A 20153-nucleotide genomic window follows, 5' to 3' on the forward strand; every position below is an offset into this window, starting at 1 on the left:
CTGCTCTATATTAAAAAAACTGTTCTAAATCATTCTTCTAATCTATCTGGGTAGCCAGGCCAATTATTGAGTTATCAAGCTCAACAAACAAATAAACAAACCTCAAAAGCAATCCTAACAGCAAAATTCTCCAGAATAACAAAACACAAAATAAGGGTTCATTTTTTTCAAGTTCTATTCACCTTTGCTCACCATGCTGTTTACCAAATCCCACAAATTATTTACATGCAAAGTCACATGCACTTTAAAAAATATTAAGCAGTTTCAATCTCCTTCTTTTACATTTAAGAAAAAAATGCAGTTTATGCCAAAAAGAGCACCAGGGAACAAATAATGTAATTTGAACAACTGAGCCTCCTATTTATCTACTTACATAATTGGTGGCCCACCAGGATTTTAGCTTCAAATACCACTGAAGCCTTGGTCCCAAATTATAAGCAAAATCTTTGGCAAGACCCTCCATTCTTTTGAACTTTTCATCATCCATAAGTGGTCGAACTGACTCCAGATACTAGAACACAAGAAAAGAATTAGCATCAGTACAGGAACTAATACGTAGCTTCTCACCATTCCTACATAAAGCACTTCAACAGTAAACAGAGATTATCCAGGGTCAACCCATAAGGCTGCAAATACCATGTTTTTAAAACAAGAGTATATGCTCTTCTAAATGTCTGCTGCAAACTTCAAAAAATAAAGTATTTTTTCAGACATTTGTGAGCAAAACACAAGTGGAAGAGGTAACGTTTCTAAATATTTTCCACTCCAAAGGGTAAGGCAAGCTGCTTCTTCAGTAGCAGAGATTTTTTTTTCCTTCTCTAAAAATCAAACCTTCAGTTTCTGTGACATACTGCCATGTTTACCCATTGTGCCACAAGGTTTTGTGTTATAGCACACACATTTAATAACACTGTACAACTGGGGAGGATAACAGAAGTAGTGTGTTTCAAACACCCTGGAAATCACACTTTGCGGCACAGCCCTACAACAACAGGCATCATGTCACCCAGTGTGAATCACACTGGCTTCAAACTGTCACCAGTTTCACTGGTTTGTCACAATCTTTATTTTCATTTCCATGCAGAAGTTTGAATCTGTTTCACCATATTAATACTACTAGGCAGTGTTTCATGAGGCATGGCAAAAACACCCCAAAAGGCATCTAGGTATGGATTCTGTGCTACTGAAGAAAATAAACTGGTGAATGTACATACCCTATTAACTGTGTCTTTAACAGCTGGAACTGGCAATCGTGGTAAAGATGTCTGGAAACTGTATAACATGGGTTTACGCCCTGAGAAAAGTTTTACAAGGGTCTGAAGAAAAGCAAGAACAAAATACACACACCAAATTATTAGGTTCAATGGAAGAATAAATGTGTAATGTAATTCACAGTCCTTTTCACTGGTAAATTATACTGCACTAGATTTAGGAAGCTAACCCATTTATCACGGTTTCACATGTAAAAAAAAGGCCTTGACAGAAACTAACTTCCTAAAGGTTAAACAACATGGCAGCGGAAGAGCAAGATAGGCATGGTCATTCCTGACTTCCCAGTTATCACCCTGTCTCAGACAATATTGCTGTTTATGTAGGGCACACTGTGATCTCAATATAAATACAGTTACTTAGCACTTCTTTTCTTCATACATTCCCCTCCGGAAAGATTAAAAAACTCACATCTACCAGTTGACCTTTTACTATATTACATAGCAGATAGCAGAAACATACCTAAATTGTGCTTCAAAACACAATCATTATCAAGCCTGTGACTCAGCTAAGGTTTCTAGAGAACTACAGTAATCTGTAAAAATAATAATTATGCTTTTGTATCATGGTTTAATGCTTTCCAAAGTTACAGCTCAACATCAATAATAGGATCGATGTTACAGGGAGTTAATTCAAGCATGAATCAATCTCAGGTAGTCTACTGCATGATTTGAACATACCAAATTGTGCAAGCATGCCAGTGGTACACTCAGTGCTTGTGTTACAAAAAAAACCCCAGCAATGAAACAAAAAAGCCTGAGAGAACTTAAGCTTCAGATATTGCAGAATCTCCTGTGTTCCACAGGAGAGTGAAAACAGAAGCAACTTTTCTGTCCACCACTAGTTTTCAGCTGCAGCACACACTAAGCTGAAATTCTAGGCCATGCAACTTCTAGGCTACTCATGAAAGGATTTTGACACTGCCACCCTATTTCAGAATGAAAGTCAAGTGAAGTGACTTAATTTTCCAACAACCCAGTGGAACTTTTACTGTCAAAGTGTAATCTTGGTCCAATACACAGGATAGTAGATATAAGCCAACGGACAAGATAGAATAAAACAGAGGACGTCATTTCACTACTAAATTCTGAAAACTTCTCCTTACAAAACTGTTAGAAGGTCGAGCTTTTCCTCCCTCTCAGCTTCCTGGGTCAGCACAGCCAGAGGAGACAGTTTTAGGCAGCACAAAACGACTAACAATTGCAGAGTATTACCAGCAACAAAGACCTCCCTGCAAATGGATCACAGCTATCAGATGTACATGAGATGCACCACAGAGGTCTGAAATCCAGCTGTGCTTCAGGACAAGATAATTTTGGAAACAGGTGGGAAAGAGAAAGCTCAGCTTTTCATCTGGAAATCTAATTTCATACTTGAAGACAATTTTATTCCAAAACTCTTAAGCCAGAAAAGGATAAAATTATTTTAAGAGAGTACCTGCTCAACTGACAAAAACCAGCAAACACATATCACAGCACTTATCTCTAAAAAAAACTTGTAATAGAGAAATTATAATGGCTTGAGACCAATAAAGTGCTCTGACAGACACACACGTTTCATTACATCACTGACTTCATATGCAGACACAGTAAATAATGTCATTCTAACACATATTGAACCTCTTCACATACAATTACCACTTTTTAATTTATTTTTAAAAATGGCAACTAATATTTGGATTTTCCCCTAACACTGATACAGGAAATTTGATTTTACAAGGTGAAATATGCTGATTAAAACTAGCAACCAGTCTGAAAAATCACTTTGTACTGTGACTGAAATCAGAGTTCAGGTTTTTGATCTGCATGATAATTTGAAGAGAAAACAGTATTATAAAAATCTAGACAGTTAGGGTAGTTGGAGCTCTTTCACTAGTTTTGCTGGGTCTAGTTAAATGGCCCTTCATAGTAGGTATAGATGAGACACTTGGGCATACACCTTCAGTGTTCTGTACTTTTAAACACATACAATACACAACAAAATACATATGCAACACATATGGTAGACAAAAACTGATAAATACAATATGCAACAAAGCATGGTAAGTAGCATTACAGTTCATACTGTTTTAAGGTTGATAAGGCAATATTAAGAGCTTTGAAGAATCTATCTGGTAGGGCATGCTGAAAACCAAGGCAGCTACAGCTCCAAGCAATTGACAGAAAGCCTTACCATTCAGAGCCTCTGGACTCTGGTACCAATTTGGGTCATGAGGCTGCTACTGCTTCCAGGAGAAACCATCAATTAGAAATTTCACTTGTACCAGACAAACATTAAACCTAATTTTAGTGCATACCATTCTGGATACCTATGCTTGAATAGCTCCCATCATTAAACCTGTGCTTAGTTTAACAATGACCTGTGCTTAGTTTAACACACATCTGTTAATTTTTGAGGCTACAGAGACTGATTTTATCACAGTACAGAAACTGAGCAATTTCTATCACAATACAGGCAAAAATGAGATGAAACAACCGAGTCCAAGTAGCAAAACCTCACTTCATCTCTTGCAGCACTGATATCTATGTTTCCTCACTTTATACCTATCATATCCTTTAAGAATCCTTTTCCAAAGCACCACAACAATCCACAGCAGACACACCACTCTCACCTCATCCTTATCTGAAAACTGTGTAACATGCTACCAACACCTTATGCTTCTTCCCCAATTAATTTTGGAGGCATGCCAATAAATCAGTTGAAACAACAATCAGCAACATGTTCTTCAAGCATAAGAATAATTTTATAATGGATGACTAGAAATCCTAACATTACAACAAATAATTAGGGGAGCCCTTTCTGTGAGGACAAGATTCTTTGGTGCTGCAGCTGAAGATCTTTAACTGTACTTGCACATAGAGAAAAAGCAGGTATTGAGTCACACAGGCCCAAGGCGTTGGACAACTTAGAAGTTACTCTTGAAGTGTTTATTCTTCCTTCTAGAAGGCCACAATGAATAGTTTCATTACAGCATTAGAAGGGTGACAGCAGAAATAGCTACCTAACAGCCTCCTGTCCCATGACACTAAAAACACAAGAAAGAAATAAAACTACAGAATTTTCTTTCAAGGCTTCAAGTACTGATTTGAGTTACAAGTTAAGATGAAACGAAGCCAACATATCCTTACCATCCAAAACTTGGTGCCAGCACTAAGCTTGCCATGCTCAGAGAACATCCAACCATGGTAGGAGAGCAGCATTTTCAGGGAGTAGCGCATTGTGACGATAAGGGCAACCCAAAGCCCTGTGCCAAAAAGTACTCCACTCACAATGTTCTGTGTTTGGTTTGACATATAGCCACTATTTAAAACAAAAGCCAGCATATGCCAGTTAGTGTCCATTTAAGCTACAAAGAGAAGCTGGTATTGCAAACATAAGTCTAATGGTAGTATGGACAGGCCTTGCACAAGCTTTATGCCTGCTTACCCTGATTTCATAAATTTCTTTCCAAAGACCTTTTCATGCAGCAACATCAAAGGCCATAAAAGTTCCCAAATGTCCCTCCCAAATACCCAGAATTATGCAGCAATACTGGTACAACCTCCCTATTTCATATCCTCATACAGCCGTTTGTTTGGCTTATGGCGTCACAAACATACTGTTCCAAAACTGATACATTTTAACAGAAATAGCTTTAAGAGCAACTGCAAATAAAGCTGATTTCCCTTTAGAGAAACATTAACATTTCAGTCTACTTACGTTGTATCAAGTGTTCGGTTGATCTTGGCTATTATCCCTAAGGAAGGATCAATTTTAGCATACATGGTTGACATCACACCCACAACTACAATAAGCCAGCTAGATGGGCTAGCAGGGTAAACACCGGTGATAATTCCGTTCTGGAAAGAAAAGCCTTCACATAATTTTTTCATACCAAAGTGACTGACTTCATATAACCATGGAAAGAAACAAAAAATCAACACATTTAAGTCATTTAGTTATAAACAAGTAGTTAAGATTATCCAACATTCTCTTACATGAGATTATCTCAGCAGTAGGGAATGGATTTACCTAAATTTGATTACTACAGAAAATTGTAACAATGATATCAACAATGAAAGGAACTTTTACATTCTCTTATAGACACCACTGATCCTGCTGCAAGTCTTACTACAAATAGCGAAACTAACAACTCTAAAACAAATGACACTTCAATAATTTCAACTTACACTGAGTTAGACCCTTCTACATGAATACATGACAAAAATATCCTACCAAATAAAAATATCCTCCTGAGAACCAGAATTACCTTTTTTATAGAATTTAAACAGTTCTTCTAATGGCTTTTTAGAAAATTTTAGTGAGATTTCTGTTAATATGTTAATGGTTTTGAAAGAGATGTTGAAGATAACCTGTAGTTTATGTAGATTGCTACTAATGAAACAGATATTTACAACTATAATCCCATGAACAAAACAATCTTTATCAAATACCTCATCAGAAACAATACTACTTAGCTATAATAAAGAGTGTAGCCTTGTACCTCTAAGACATATGACGCTAAAGATTGCAACTAGTTGTACTTTTGACTTCTGCTAAAAGATTACATTATTACGTGGTGCATTAGGAAGAGAATGAAGTCAGTTAATTTCTACATCTGCTTCATCTTGCTTCCATAGAATAAATAAAAAATATGTACACTTTCAGTCTTTATAGTATCACCCTCTGTCACCTTCCTCAGCACCCCTTGTCTTAAATAAAACCCCCTAAATCTTTCACAATGAGGAACCTTATTTACCATAAAGGAAAAAAAAATCAGTTTTCCCTAAAAAAACTTCAATAAATTAATGAAACATTAAACAACCCATAAGTTTGGTGGAGTGGACTACTTAAGCATACCTTAAATCTGATGAACTTCTTCTTCCATGAATAGACACCCGACAGGTAAATCTGTTTGAGTGCCTCATGGCTCATCCGCAGGTCAATCCCATCTGGAGTTACTGTAAACTGAAAAGCTACTGCCTGATGAGCTTCCGCCATTTTCAGTGAGAGATCTGTCAAAAAACAAAGTTCAGGAAGAGCATTTCCCTTTTGTTCAGAGGAACTAGGACCAAGTCCATCTCTAGCAAGATATGGCAAATCTTTGCCATGATTTTGGCAATGATTTCCAAGTATGAAGAATTCATATATAGTACTTGCCTTTTCCTTACAGGCTCTGTTTGCACTTCAGTCTGAGTGTCCTGAAGGTTAATTTAAGGCACGTCTTTTAACAAAACAGCTGCAAATGAAAAGAAAACACTTGTGTAACTCGGGCATTTTGACAGCATCACAGATAGCTGCATATCACCTATACACACAATACATAGAAAAAATCAGAGCAGAACAGAAAGTGAAAGCAAAAACATTTAGAAAAAATATATCACAGGTACAGAGCATCTTACATTTCAGAGGAGATTCAGAAAATGTTATATTTGAAACAAAAGGTATTGAAAGTTTTCACCTCAGCTAAAAAAACAAAGCTGCTTCTGGCCATATCTTCTCCATATCCTAATTTCAAGATGATTACTCAAAGCAATAAGAGACTACAGTCCCTGTGGCTCTGTGCTGTGACTGGCAAATAACTGCAAAAATCAAAACTATGCAGAGTTGAGGAAAACAAATCACAACTGTCAGAAAAATTACCTCCCCAAAGAAATCTGAAACCATGATGGAATTTCATGGAATTGCAGCTCAGCTTAACTGCCCAAATAAGTATCAACAACCATGCCAATATAGACAGAAGACAATTATACCAAGCTGCCACATAAGACTCAAACCAAACCCACTGGAAGTTAAAACAGAAATGTAAACCCAATGTAGCCCCAAGAATCCCACCATGTGCCTGAGAGTGTTGTGCAAACACCTCTTGAATTCTGTCAGGTCTGGGGCTGCAACCACTTCCTTTGGGACCCTCTTCCAGCATTCAACCATCCTCTAGGTGAAAAGCCTTTTCCAAATATCTAACCTAAACTTCCCCAACAGAGCTTCAGGCCATTCCTCAGGTTCTATCACTGGTCACCAGAGAGAAGAGATCAGTGCCTGCCTCTCCTCCTTTCCTCACAAGGAAGTTGTAACTGCAATGAGGATTTCCCTCAGTCCCCTCTTCTCCAGGCTCAGCAGAGTGAGTGACCTCAGCTGCTCCTTTTGCCCTCTCTCCCCTCTAACCCTTCACCATCCCCACAGCTCTCCTCGGGACTCTAAGGGCTTTATATATATTTTATCACGTTGTGGCACCCAAAACTGCCCCCAGCACTTGAGGTGAGGCCGCCCCAGTGCAGAGTAGAGGGGACAGTCCCCTCCCTTGCCTGACTGTCCCTGATGTCCCCCAGGACAGGGCTGGCCCTCCTGGCTGCAAGGGGCCCTGCTGGCTCAGATCCAGCTTCCCATAAACAGGACCCGCAGGTCCCTTTCCATGGTGCTGCTTTGCAGCCTCTCATTCCCCAGTCTGAACAAACATCCAGGGTTGCCCCAACACAAACGCAGAATCTGGCACTTGTCCTTGTTAAATTTGCGGGTAATTCCATAGCTTTTCTTAGTTCTTGTAACTAGCATTTATACATAAACACCCTGAAAGTTACTCCTACTAATTATTGATTCAGACGAATGTTTTTTGAGCACTTACAATTAGCAAGTAGATTTTTGCAGACAGAATATATGTATAACATTGAAAAGGTCAAAACTATGTATTCCTGAGGAGACCATCATGATTCCAAAGTCAGTCTCTTGTCCAACCTAATTTATCAGCTTACCAAAATTTTCATGCATAGCCCCAAAACCAATATCCTCCTACAAGTATGATTAAATAGTAGTGGAATTTATTGCCCCATCTATAGGTCGGGATTCAAGGGTAAGTTTTAGATTGAGATTGGTACAAAACACATTATCAATACCAAGTGTTTTAACCTTGCACTGACATTTCTATGTAAGCAAAATCAAAAAAAAGTACAATGACTTTACCCTTTTTAAATCCTAAAAGCTAAAATTTGCATTTTGTTTGCAAACCTAAAGCTAGTTATTAATTTGTGGTAGACTCTTAATGCCTGTTGAACAGCACATGAGGATTAACCAGAGCAATTTAGGTGGGCATTTCAAAAGCAGTTCATTATGACCAGAGTGCTGCTCCTCTAGTCTGTAAATACTCTACTTAACCAAAGTTACCTGAAACACAAAGAATGGGTGCCAATGTGTATGAGCAACCAGGCGCCTGGGATGCAACAATAACCGTAGGCTTAGGAAAAAATACACAATATAGAAAGAGAAGGAATACTCGGCAGAGATGAATGAGGTAAATGCTGTTGCACATCATCCACTAAGGTTGCTGACCAACGGGCATGGATTCTTTGCAATATGTAACGTGCTTGTTCCTGGACCAGCCTACAGTGATCCACCTCTGCAATATAACTACTGCTACAGTGCCTGATGGTAACTCACAGATCTCACAAATCCATCAGCCACTGCTCAGGTTTTAGAAGCTGGGTGAATCAAGGCACCTAAAGCTCGCAGTATCCTACAGATAGTATGCAATTGATTTATGTGTGTGTAGTGTCTGATTAGAATAACAAGGAAGAGCAAATTAGAAGAACACAAACCAGCTTTGAACATCAGTTTCAAAAGCTTTAACACAAGCCCTGTGCGCCCGATTAACAACTGCAATTTGTAGTACTTAATGACTCTGTCACTAACAACTACTTATACGGGCTCTGCTGTAGGCAAGTATGAGGAAGTCAAAGTCAGCTGTCCATTCATTCATTTAAACTGGTCATCACCAGCTGACAAGACAGCAATAAAGCAGGGAGAGGCAGCAGTAATACACGCTATAACCTGAACCCAACAGGGTTTGCAAAAGCTTTCAAAGTTAAGAATTTATCATATATTTAGTGGCACTATTAAGAGTGGGATGATAAAACCCCAACAAACACATACAAAGAACCGTATTTGCATACAGAGAATGAGGAACCTGGATTTGTCTCAAGAAGGGCCAACAGGTTCTGCTCAGTTCACTCATGGAATTTTGTATTCTGGAATGCCAGTGTCTTAAGTACAAGATCAGCTAGTTTCCCTTACCCTTCAACTCCACTGTGACTTCTCAGCCTAGAAATTTTTAATTAACCTCCTCTTTGTTTCTGAATGGAAAGAATTTCAGGAACCCTTTCGTTTTTATGCACATGCTTTTTTTTACTGCCCAAGGCAGAAAAATATTCTAAATAGCATCAGGCATTAACAGTCAACCTGACATTTTAATGAACCAAAATTTAGCATTCTCATAAAAATAAATAAGCTTCATTAAGGAAAATATCCCTTATTCTCAAATGAAAAAAAAATCCACCAAGAATTAGTCCTGAATAAAGCAAACGAGCCCTGAAAACAAATACAGTCCAGTTCTAGGACTGTATTGCTTGGCATTAAGATGTGAAACAATAAAACAGCTTGTTTCTTTTAATTTTCTTTTCCTTTACTTTTAAAAACCATAAGCCTTTAAAACTGCCCTGAATTATGACGGCGGAACACCAAAGGCTTCCCCAAGTCCGCCTCTTTGAGCACTTGTTTTCCTCCTTAAAGGCCAATTTAATCATAAGCCGCGGTGCACTTCCCCTCGCTGCATTCCTGCGCTGCCACGTGCTCGCCAGCAAAGTAGGGGAAAGGGCACAGGCGGAGCCTTGGACTTTTAAACTTGACTTGCCACTGCTCCTGAGGCAGCACCCACATCAATCACTCAAGCAGCACTGCTACAATAGCTCCTTCCAACCGCGGGCACTCGGGTCTGCAGCATATTTCTGCACAGCACACACTAATTAACCTCGCTCCCAACGGAGAGCCATCAACATCAGCTCTTGACTTTCCTAGCAGCTTGGCAGAGTCTTACTCAAAGGAGGAAAAAAACCCTCAGCGCAGTAATTTCTACAACTCATCTGAAATGGCTGCTTTCGTTCCTTGCAGTGTTCTCTTATAATATTAATGTACCTTAAAAACACAGACTTTGCCCCTTAAAATTTGGTTTATTGATTCTTTGCGAGTTTTTTTCCTTTTATTTAAAGAAGAAAGCTGCCTGTTCCTTGCTCTTATCTGGCTTTATTTAAATTCAAACAGGCTGTAACAGTTGCAGATGTTTCTCCTCTTTCGTACCTCCGCTTGAGCCAAACTAAACTAAGCACAATTTTTTCCTCATTGTTATAAACAAGCATTGCTAGGCTGGATGTTGCTTTTAAGTCAAGAAAACACATTACACACTAGAAAGCTTATGTGCTGATGGTCTGCAAAACTATGCTGCTACATCTGCTATGCAAAAAGCATCCTCACATTGTCATTTTTGCAGTTTCAGGACATTTACACCACAAAGACTGAGGTTTAACTCACAGACCTTATGACTTCAGGTTGCAGACACTGAACAGTCAGTGTTGGGACTTAAAGGTTCCTACAATCACAGAAGGAGATAAAGGCTTCAGCTCTGGAAAATCTGAGGCTAAGAGAGGTCCCATGTGCAGGATGCTTCCATTTAAGTCAGGCATGCAAGAAGTTACCAGCGGTTGGCAATGTCTCTCTGAAGCACAGTGAAAGAACTGCCATACGCATTTTAAAATAGCAGCAAGCCACGATACAAAAGCTAATTGCATTACAGCTGCACAAACCAAGGAATTAATTCTTGAAGCAGTTACTCCTGAAAACACTAATGAGTATGAATCTTTTTTATCTTTCTGTGAATTTCATACACTTTACATGGATAAAGTGACAGTGCTAAAAAGAATAAAGTCACACCTATACCTCACAACAAATGCAAATCTTAGGCTTTAAGAGCATGTCACTTGCTTCCTATACATTGCTTAGCTCATGCAATTCACTTTTCCCCTGTTTCCTCTTCCTCTTAAATAGAAAACCCATGTCCTTTCTCCTTGTCAGGATTCTAAACATCTAACAAAAAGACACATATTACTTAAACACAGTTTTCACATCAATACTCCTTTTTCTGCAAAGGAAGTTAACAAATGCAGAGGAAAGCTGAAGAGGGCTCATTCACTTGATCCTGAACAGCTTTGATGAAAGACTTCATTCTACGACTCTCACTTTCAAGGTACATTGATAATTCAGTTTGAATTTCTCCTCACAGGTCTCTGACACCTATTTATAGATTAGCTTTAATATGCAGGGCATATGACTGTCAGTAACCAAACCAAGACCACAAAACAATTCTCTCCAATTATTTTACTCGGATAATCCAAAATTGACATTTTTCTACAAAAAGCAATGGCTGCTGCATATAGTTTTTCTGAGAACATGGCTAGGTACCACCACACACAGGTTTGATACTGTCAGAGCTCTCAGACAGACATCCTTGGCACCCAAGGCACAGAGTGTTCATAGATGGTGGGTAGACTTGCAGCATTACAGGTATGATGGCAATTCTGAAATCAGAATTACCTGTATCACGGCATTTCTGAATTCAAAATTACCCAGAAACCCTCATAACTTCAGGCAGATACAAGGCACCACCGATCAAGCAATGAGAAGCATTTTATGACAATGGCTTTGTCTTCTGATTCCTGCCAAGTTCCTACTAGGCAAGCTTAGAAGGAAAAAAAAAACAACCCAAAACAAAACAAAAAATCCAACGAACCACAACAGAAACTTGACCCTGAAGAATTCTTCATTTGTTTCTTACAGTAAACTAACTTACTACGATAAGCTTGGCACTCCAGTTTCAAATTGAGTCTGGTGAGGAAAAAAGTGTGATACTAAACTATTTAAAATGACATTGTTTTAAGGAAGCTTTCAAGATGAGAAGTGGAGAAAAATATCAGACGAAAGTACATGAAACCAAATTTTATTTAGTAAACATACTTAAAACTATATTAAAATTTCCAGTTAAAGCTAGACACCTTGAATTTGGAAAACCAAGCAAGTACCCTAAAGTCTTGGTCTGACCCCAAACCAGTTAATTTAAAAGAGAAAAGCGAGGGGGAGGGAATCTATTTCTATTAACATGCAAATCAGTAAGAGTTACTGTTTGAATGTTAAAAGCAGCCACAGAAAACTAGAAAATAATTCTGGAGTTCTCAAAAGTTTTTGTAAAAGACTTCAAGTCTGAAACCTCTTTAAATATTGAAAATATTGTAGAAATTTATCCAGTATTTTGCTGTCCAAATCTCCCTTCAGGAGGTCAGCTTGCTACAGCTTTTAAAAGAAAACAGACACCCAAAAGCCGTATTTTATATGTTTAATGATAACATATTTTGACACTTTAGGGTAGGTCACTGAATTTTAAGAGTCTGAGGACTCTTCATTTAATTTAATGAAATTAAAGTCAGTATTTAAACACTCAAACAGCAGTGCTGTGTTTGTGCTGAGACAGTGACCAAGTATTTTCTCTCAGCTGTGTAAGCCATTACTATGGCAATTTGCATTTTCTATCTCCCAGCAAGCCAAAACTATGAATGTATTTTGTTTTTCACAGATCACTAAAGAACTTTGTATGCTCAAATCTGTTGATTTCATACCAGGCATTAAATCAAAAGCAAGAGAATTCCAAACACTGAGATGTTTATCCAATCTCCTCATGCATTATTACACGTTTCACTTGGATTTCTGTTATTGATGGTCCCGTCAGTCCAAGCCTTCGGTGCCACCTACACAAAGTATTCAGACGAAACTGTGGCAGCTGACTTTGCCCAGACAGTGTGTTTGCAATGAAATGATACACAGTGAAGCACAGCAAAGCCAGTGCCAACATCCTCAAATAACTTCCTAGCCTGTTCATTTATTTCCACACTTTGCCACGTGCTACAGTTTAACTGACCCATACAGTCATCCCAGAAGTGGGTGCAAAAAAACCAAAAAAAAATAAAACCAACAGAAACCCCCACCCACCAGAGGAAAACAAGGGCCAAACCGAAACTGCTGATGGATTCACAAGTACAGGGACTATAACTGGGAGCAGCGGCTGATAAATTAAAGGTTTCCAGTGCCATCCAGATGGACCTTGACAGGCTGGAGCAACAGGCAGGCTGAAACCTTGTGAAGTTCAATAAAGAGAAGTGCAAAGAGCTGCAGGTGGGGAGGGCTGACCCCACACACCAGCGACCGAGTGGCTGGAAAGCAAAGCTCAGCAAGTGGCACACGGGCAGGAAGGTGCCCTGGCAGCGAGGCTGCAGAGGATGCTGACAGAACCCTGGGGGCATTAGGAGCACTGCTGCCACCAGGCTGAGGGAAGTGACTCTGCCCTTCGACTCAGTGCTGGTGAGGTCCCATCTCAAAAACTCTATGCAATTCTGGGCTCCCCAATGAGAGAAATAAAACTACTGGAGAGAGTCCAGTGAAGAGCCAGTAAGAGGATTAAGGGCTTGAACTATCAAACCTGCAGAGATGCTTTAAGAAATTTGATGTAGGAGTTTTCATAAGACTTCTGCCGCAAAAAAATAAACTTACAGAGCACTAAGGCCTGAACAAGAAATCTTGTGCTTCAACTGCTTTAAATGAACAGCATACCTTGAAATTCAAATGGGTAGAAGCAGCCAAATATTTAAAAAGAGCAAGTTTTCTGTAACTGACAAAAATATGCCAGTAGTTTGGAGGATAAAAGAAGCTGGACTTTGAAGAATGAACCCTCTAGAAAATGATTCATCTCAGTTTTTCAGCGTTACTCCAGTAACTTTGCCTTCGCTGAAAAGCACCACAGTTTTATTATACAAGGTTTTCAAATGCATATTGGTATTTTAAACACCACTACCGTGCCCAGTGAAAGTCTGCCAGTTTTAAGGCAGCAGGTAGATTTCCAGAGCTGACTTTGAGTGCCCCGTATTTTGCAGTGATATGGTGGGAAACTGTACAAGCTCCTAGTAAAAAATGAAGCTTTAAATTCAATGTCACATGTATATACACCTGTCTAGAGAAAACACTGACTGCTCCTACCAAATTAAAAATCACTGTATCATCAATAATGAAATGGATGTGACTTCAGTAAAGTATATGGAGGTTTTTCATGGGGTTTGCTATAAATACAATCATTTCAGGCACTGAAATATACACTGCACAGCAGCATCCAGTAACTCAAGGTCCCATCCACTCTTGGGTCAGATAGTGGCAGGGAGGCAGTCACTCACATAAATGCCAAAATTCTGCCCTACTGCAAGAAGATCAATAAGGTAATGCAGCTAACCAGGGAATGCCAAAAGGATGCCAAAAATGCTTTCACCTGTGAGCATATGGTGCTCCTTCGATGCATAGTTGAACAAAATTTAAGCTATAGAAAAAGCATTCTGTTCAGGAGAAATCTAAACAAACAGCAAATTTGTCTAGAGTTCTATGCCTTTCAAAGGAAATTCAGGTCTTGTTCTATAGAATCTTCAGTAAACAGTATAAAATATGTAGCTGAAACATTGAAACACATGAACAAAAAGACTGCCTGATCTCTCATATGTTTCTTTGATATTCTGTCAGGTAATGCACCTTCCTGTATACTGCACTTATGCAAAAAGGTATCAAGATACCAAAGCCTCAAAAAGAGCAGTTTATTGAGTTTATACTTAGCTCATGTGACATTCCACAGGGTGCTCACTTCTGAACTTACTATAAAGATTAACCAGGCACAGTGATTCGCTTGAGAATTTCTATTTCTAAATTGCTTCTTTGCCTACTAACCTTCAATAATGCCTAATCATGCTTCAGTATACAGGACGACACAGATACTCGCTGCTTTCAAGTCTTACCAATAACTCAGCTATCTTACAATGACTAATCATATTTTACAGACAAAAAATCTTTAAGAGAAATATGAGAGGAGTGAAGCCATATCATATCTGTGCAAAAATTAGCCACAAGGATTAAGTTTACTCAAGGCTTCTCAGATGAACCTAATGACTATGGCACACAAATAAAACAGAAACCAAAGAGTCACTCTCCTTTAAATGCTGAATTAACATAGCACTGACGAAAACAAAATTAGCCTGACAGGTGTTCTCATGACACTTAAGTTGGGACAAGTTCTCATATTTGATTATTGCTAATCATTGGCTCCAATCCTTCCCACCCTCACCTACACCTGACAGGTGTGGTCTCTTGGAATTGCAAATGTCTTTAAGGATTTCTCACAACTAAGAGATGAACAAATGCTGTGGCTCAAGCCAAGGTAGAGAACTGAACACATGTATCAGCCCAGCTACAGCAACACTGGGACCCACAGCAAACCTCACCCTGAGTTTGAAATCAGAACAGCTAAGAAGGCTTCAGTAACCTGTGGCCCCACAGACAGTTTATGTCCTGACTTCAGCAGTTTTCCAAGATCACCTGTGGGTGAATATGTTCATTACCCTCTGCAGATATCTCTTTTGGAATCTTGGGCCAATTTTCTTATTCCCTTCCTCGGTGGCAAACTGGAGCAACAGGTCTATATGGATGGAAAGAGATAATGACAAAGAGGCCAATGAGTGCAACATAAACATACCCCAACAGCTGTCTTCCTTAAAAGCAGGCTTGAGATCTATTTGCCAGACACAAGCCTTCTATCCCAGAAGCTCACTGCCCCTGAGATCCTGAATAAGTTCGGACACAGCAAGAGGCAGACTCATTCCAATGCTCCTAGCTCCTAACAGACCCTACACTGCAGCAATGGCAGTCATTCAGTTTTGTAGCTCCCAAACAGAAAGTCAAGAGAAACACTGTGAGCTTTGATTCACACACAGCTTTCAACTGCTCAGAGGGGCTGGATCAGATTGGAACCGTTTCAGAAGTACTGATGCCAGTGGAGAAAATAGTCACAGACCGTGGTTCTGAAACACTATTTTCCATTACACTGAATGACACTGTTTACACTGAACACGTCCAGGATGGTGAGGAACTGTGGAGTGACAGAAAGTTCATGTGCTCCCCACTCAGTCATTTCTGAGGGCTCCAGTAGTGACTGCCAGCTCCTGTGACAAGCGAGTTAATTTCAGGAGCCAGACTCCAATGCTAGGCTCAGTATCCAGTTTGAGACATCTAACCAAGTGTTTGTCTGCAGGCTTTAAACTTCCATTAGACTCAACACAGAGGCCATCAAGATTTCTCAGAGTGCAGACTGTTTTCACCAGCACTTCAAGGAGAAAAGCTATAGTTAGTAAGTTGTCTTCTCACCTGATCTGGAAAGAGGCAAAGCAGAGGAGATTTGCAAACAATCTGTTAATTAATTACTAGGCTAACCCTAAGGAATATTAATCCCTACAGTTTCTGGATCATATGATCTCTCTCCTCTTCCCAATAGCACGCTCCTCTAGAAGATGGTTCCAAAATGTACACTTCAACAAATAAACAACCCCCCAAAACCCCAACAAACACAAACCACCAAAACTCTCCAAAATCAAACCAGAAACTTTTACGACTGTTGGATTATTTCTAGGGATTTTTTTTTCCCTTAGACAGGACATACTATATTGTTCCTAGGCCTCTTAGATCATTCTAGCCTCTATTGCAATAGATGTTATATTGTCCCAGCAAGCTACATCCTCTGACCTTCTAGAAATCTGGAATAATCTAAGAGAGAAGCATACTCTGCTAAAACACTGTGTAGTTATCATACCATGCAGAAACCTCCCCCACCTCATAAAAACTAGGCTCTAGACCTGGTCATTTCTTTTTAACTGCTATAAAATCCATACCCAGACATTTAGAATATACAAGCTGAACCCTTCTCTCTCTCTTTGAACTTAATGAGCTTCTGTGCTCCTGCAGTAAAGAAGAATTATTGTCTTCCCTATGACAACAAATGTTTCTGGAGTGACAGGACTTTTATGAGACATAAAAGATGTCACATTGTAGAACTTAAGAGATGCTGGACGACGGACAACCATGCGTGGTGATGAGGAAGCAAACTGAGTTAATTGCTCTCACAGTAATTCAATGACCATTTACTGCATAAGGTTGAAAGATCTCAGTAAAGTCTTTCAGCTTGCATGAGGTTCTAAGACTGACCGATTCCAAATCTGAACCGGTTCCAAAGATTTGCAAAAATATTTAAATTGACATTCACATTAAATTTAACCCAGACTCGAAGAAAGAAGGGTCCGTCTTTAGATCATGTTTTTCCAAACGTGGAGTTCACGACCACGACACAAGCATGCTGCAGGGCAATGACAATGGGTTTGGAATGTTAAAAAAAAATAAAAAATACAAAAAAAATTACATAGTTTAGGAGTTTTGTTGACTGGCTGAGGTTTTATTTGTGTTTTTTTTTCGGGGGGCGGGGGTGTAATTTGTTTGCCTTTTTAGTACAAACATTTGCTTAAGTCACCTTTCATCCCAGACTTTGGAGAGAAGACTCGGGATTCACCGTCGCCCGGGGGGCAGGGGACCCCCTGGCTGCTCCGGCTCCCGCCGCTTCCCAGCGCCGCTTCCCAGCGCCGAGCGGGGCCGTCCCCGGGCTGCGGGCGCGCCCCCGCCCCCGGCGCGCCCCCGCGCGGGCGCGCTCACGTGACGGCTGCCGAGAAGTGGGTGAAAGGTCGCGCCGCCGCGGCCCCGCCCCGCGCGCCCCCGGCCGCTCCAGGCCTTTCCACGCGCGCCGGGAAGGCGCTGCCAAACAAAAGTTCCCAGAGAAAAGGACGGCGAGCGGTGGGAGCAGCCGAGCGCACCTCTCAGCGAGCAGGGGGAAAAGGGGGGCTCGTGCAGCCCAGCGATTTCCAGTCCGGCTCTCAGCGCTGAAAAGCCTCCGTAGTTCAAGGTTACGCTTTTCCTGAACAAGGAATACTGATTTCTTCCTGGAAGAGGCTCTTCAGTCAGGGCTGAAACACCCCAGAATTTTCAAAAGCACTCAGGTCAACTTAACTTTCAAACTAAGCCAAGGCTGTGACAGAGCCCGATTCCTGCGTACCCATGTGAAGTGACATTTCCTGCGCTAACAAAGATCCACACAGCACCACCCGTGCTACTGTAAACTGGCAGTCAATAGTTTATATCGATATGCTTACAAGAGGAAAAGAACCTGCTAGTTACCACGGAAGCCCACAACACTTGTTTTACGCATCATCCAGTCCTGATGGTCAGAAAAAGCATAAAGGAGTTAGCAGATCTGGAAACCGAACACGTCAGGCACTCGGGAAAACATAACGAAAGAAGAACGGAGGAATCAGATCTCCATTTTCAGAGCTACTCCCCTACACACACGTGAAAAGGAAATGAGCAGTTTTCTGTACTGTAATTTCCTTTAGACTGCAGATTGTCCTCTAAGCGCTGACAAACTGCCAGGTTAAGAGGAAGAATGAGACGTCTTGGTCCTACTTTGCACTTTTCTCTTTCCAAAAAAGGTGCTTCCTGTTACAGTTTCATCAACACTAGTACACATCTATTATAACTGAATCACAGCCCAAGTAATATTTTAAGTTCAATTTTCTATTTTAGAACAGAGAACACAGAGCAAAGACCAAAGCTGTGGGAATATGAGGCGAGAAATATGTGATGCTGCGAGAATCTTGGTCCACCTTTTTACAAGAAGTGTAATTAGCATTCTCATGCAGTAAACCTGTCACGCCTTGAACAAGATACTACATTTCCTGTGTTTGTAGTTCCAGCAGTTTGTAGTGACTGCGGTTTTTATAGGTTTTACAGGCTGGAATCATAAGAACATATAGACTAGTCTCTCTCTCTCTCTCATACACACACACACAATAAATTCGTTTCCGCACTCGCAAACCCACCGCCGATGCCACGCCGCATGCACACTTCCACAGACGTGAAACTCCTCCCGGCTACGAGTCAAACCCCACGAAGCTGCGGGTCACCCGTGTCACCTTTGTTTCGGCGGCGGCACAGATTCAGCGAATCTCCCGGTGTACCTGTGTCACACCGCTCCCCTGCCCCCATCCCCGCCCTTATCTGCAGCGCTGAGGCGCTATCCCTCACACCGGGGCAGACCGCGAGCACGGTGCCAAGGACACCGCGCCTTTCCAGGACTCTCCGGCGCCCGCCAGCACCGCGCCCACCACCCTTCCCTGCCTTTCCACCCTTTTCTCCAGCAAGGACGAGCCCCGCTTAGGAAGCAGCACCCAGCGCACTCGCACAGGCACCACGGAACTTCGTGCTCGACCTAATGGAAACAATAATTAGGCTAAAACCGGACCAAGCGAGCCCGTCCGCCTGTCCCCGATGCTGCCCTTCCTCAGCCCCAAGGCAGGCGGACGGCGGCGCGCTGCGGGAGCGTCCCGGCTGAAGGGGGAGGGGAGCGGCAGCCCGCGGTGAATCAGCCGGACACGGCGGGCACACGGCCCCGCCGCCCGCCCCCGGAGCCCGGGCCCCGTGCCGCTCACCTGCAGAGACCGGCGGCGACGGGCGGTGACCGGGCCGAGTGCCGCGGCGGCCGCTCGGGAAGCAGCGGTGGGACGGCGGCCGCTCCCCTGCACGCCCCGCGGAGGCGGAGCAGCGATGGGCGGGGAGCCGCCGTGGGAGGGATGGGGTGGCCTGGGCTGGGCGGGCGGCCGGCGGGGAACCGGGACGCAAGAAGGGAGAGCCGCGGGGAAGTGGCGTGGGTGGCGGTCCTGGGGTTGCGACAGGAACCGGGAAACGCGGTCCTTGTGGCCTCGCAACCGTCCGCGGGAAAGAAGCTTCGGGGACTGTGAGGAGAGGATCCGGGGCTGTAAACGAGGCGAGGAGACACGTGCTCCTTGGAGGAGGATTGCGCGAGAGGCACCTGTTTGGTGGTGAAGGAACTGCCAAGGAAAGTTGAGATTTCGAAACCCCCAGCCCCTCCGTCAGCCCAAGGCAAGAATGGGCTCCGGCAAGAACGGGGTCAGATCTTAGAGCAAGTGCAGATGGGGGTGTGAAGGAGCTTCCAAAGGAAGGCGAAGGACAGCAACAGCTCTCCCTCCTGGTTCCTTTTGCTCGGGAGCCCTGGCTGGAGGGTCTTTCATTTGAGTTTTCTCCTTTGAGCCTGGGTTCTGACAGGCGCAAGGCAT

At 41.8% G+C, this 20153-nt stretch overlaps 1 protein-coding gene across 4 annotated transcripts in view; it reads right to left on the minus strand.

The window, feature by feature from the left end:
- Positions 1 to 19651, minus strand: part of CPT1A (carnitine palmitoyltransferase 1A) — a 37256-nt gene extending 17605 nt beyond the window's left edge. The window contains exons 1-8 of one of the 4 annotated variants that reach the window (XM_038137659.1): positions 19509 to 19556; positions 15546 to 15622; positions 6409 to 6487; positions 6109 to 6263; positions 4969 to 5108; positions 4398 to 4569; positions 1215 to 1316; positions 374 to 511 (exon numbers count right to left, since the gene is read on the minus strand). In XM_038137659.1, coding sequence (XP_037993587.1) covers positions 374 to 511; positions 1215 to 1316; positions 4398 to 4569; positions 4969 to 5108; positions 6109 to 6249 — 693 coding nt within the window. In that variant the 5' untranslated portion in view covers positions 6250 to 6263; positions 6409 to 6487; positions 15546 to 15622; positions 19509 to 19556. Of the gene's footprint in view, positions 1 to 373; positions 512 to 1214; positions 1317 to 4397; positions 4570 to 4968; positions 5109 to 6108; positions 6264 to 6408; positions 6488 to 15522; positions 15623 to 18899; positions 19487 to 19508 lie in introns of those variants that run through there. The other 3 variants (XM_038137657.1, XM_038137658.1, XM_038137660.1) reach the window with 3 other exon arrangements.
- Positions 19652 to 20153: the final 502 nt, after the last annotated feature.

This window comes from Motacilla alba, chromosome 5 (assembly GCF_015832195.1).
Source record: "Motacilla alba alba isolate MOTALB_02 chromosome 5, Motacilla_alba_V1.0_pri, whole genome shotgun sequence".
NCBI lineage: Eukaryota > Metazoa > Chordata > Aves > Passeriformes > Motacillidae > Motacilla > Motacilla alba.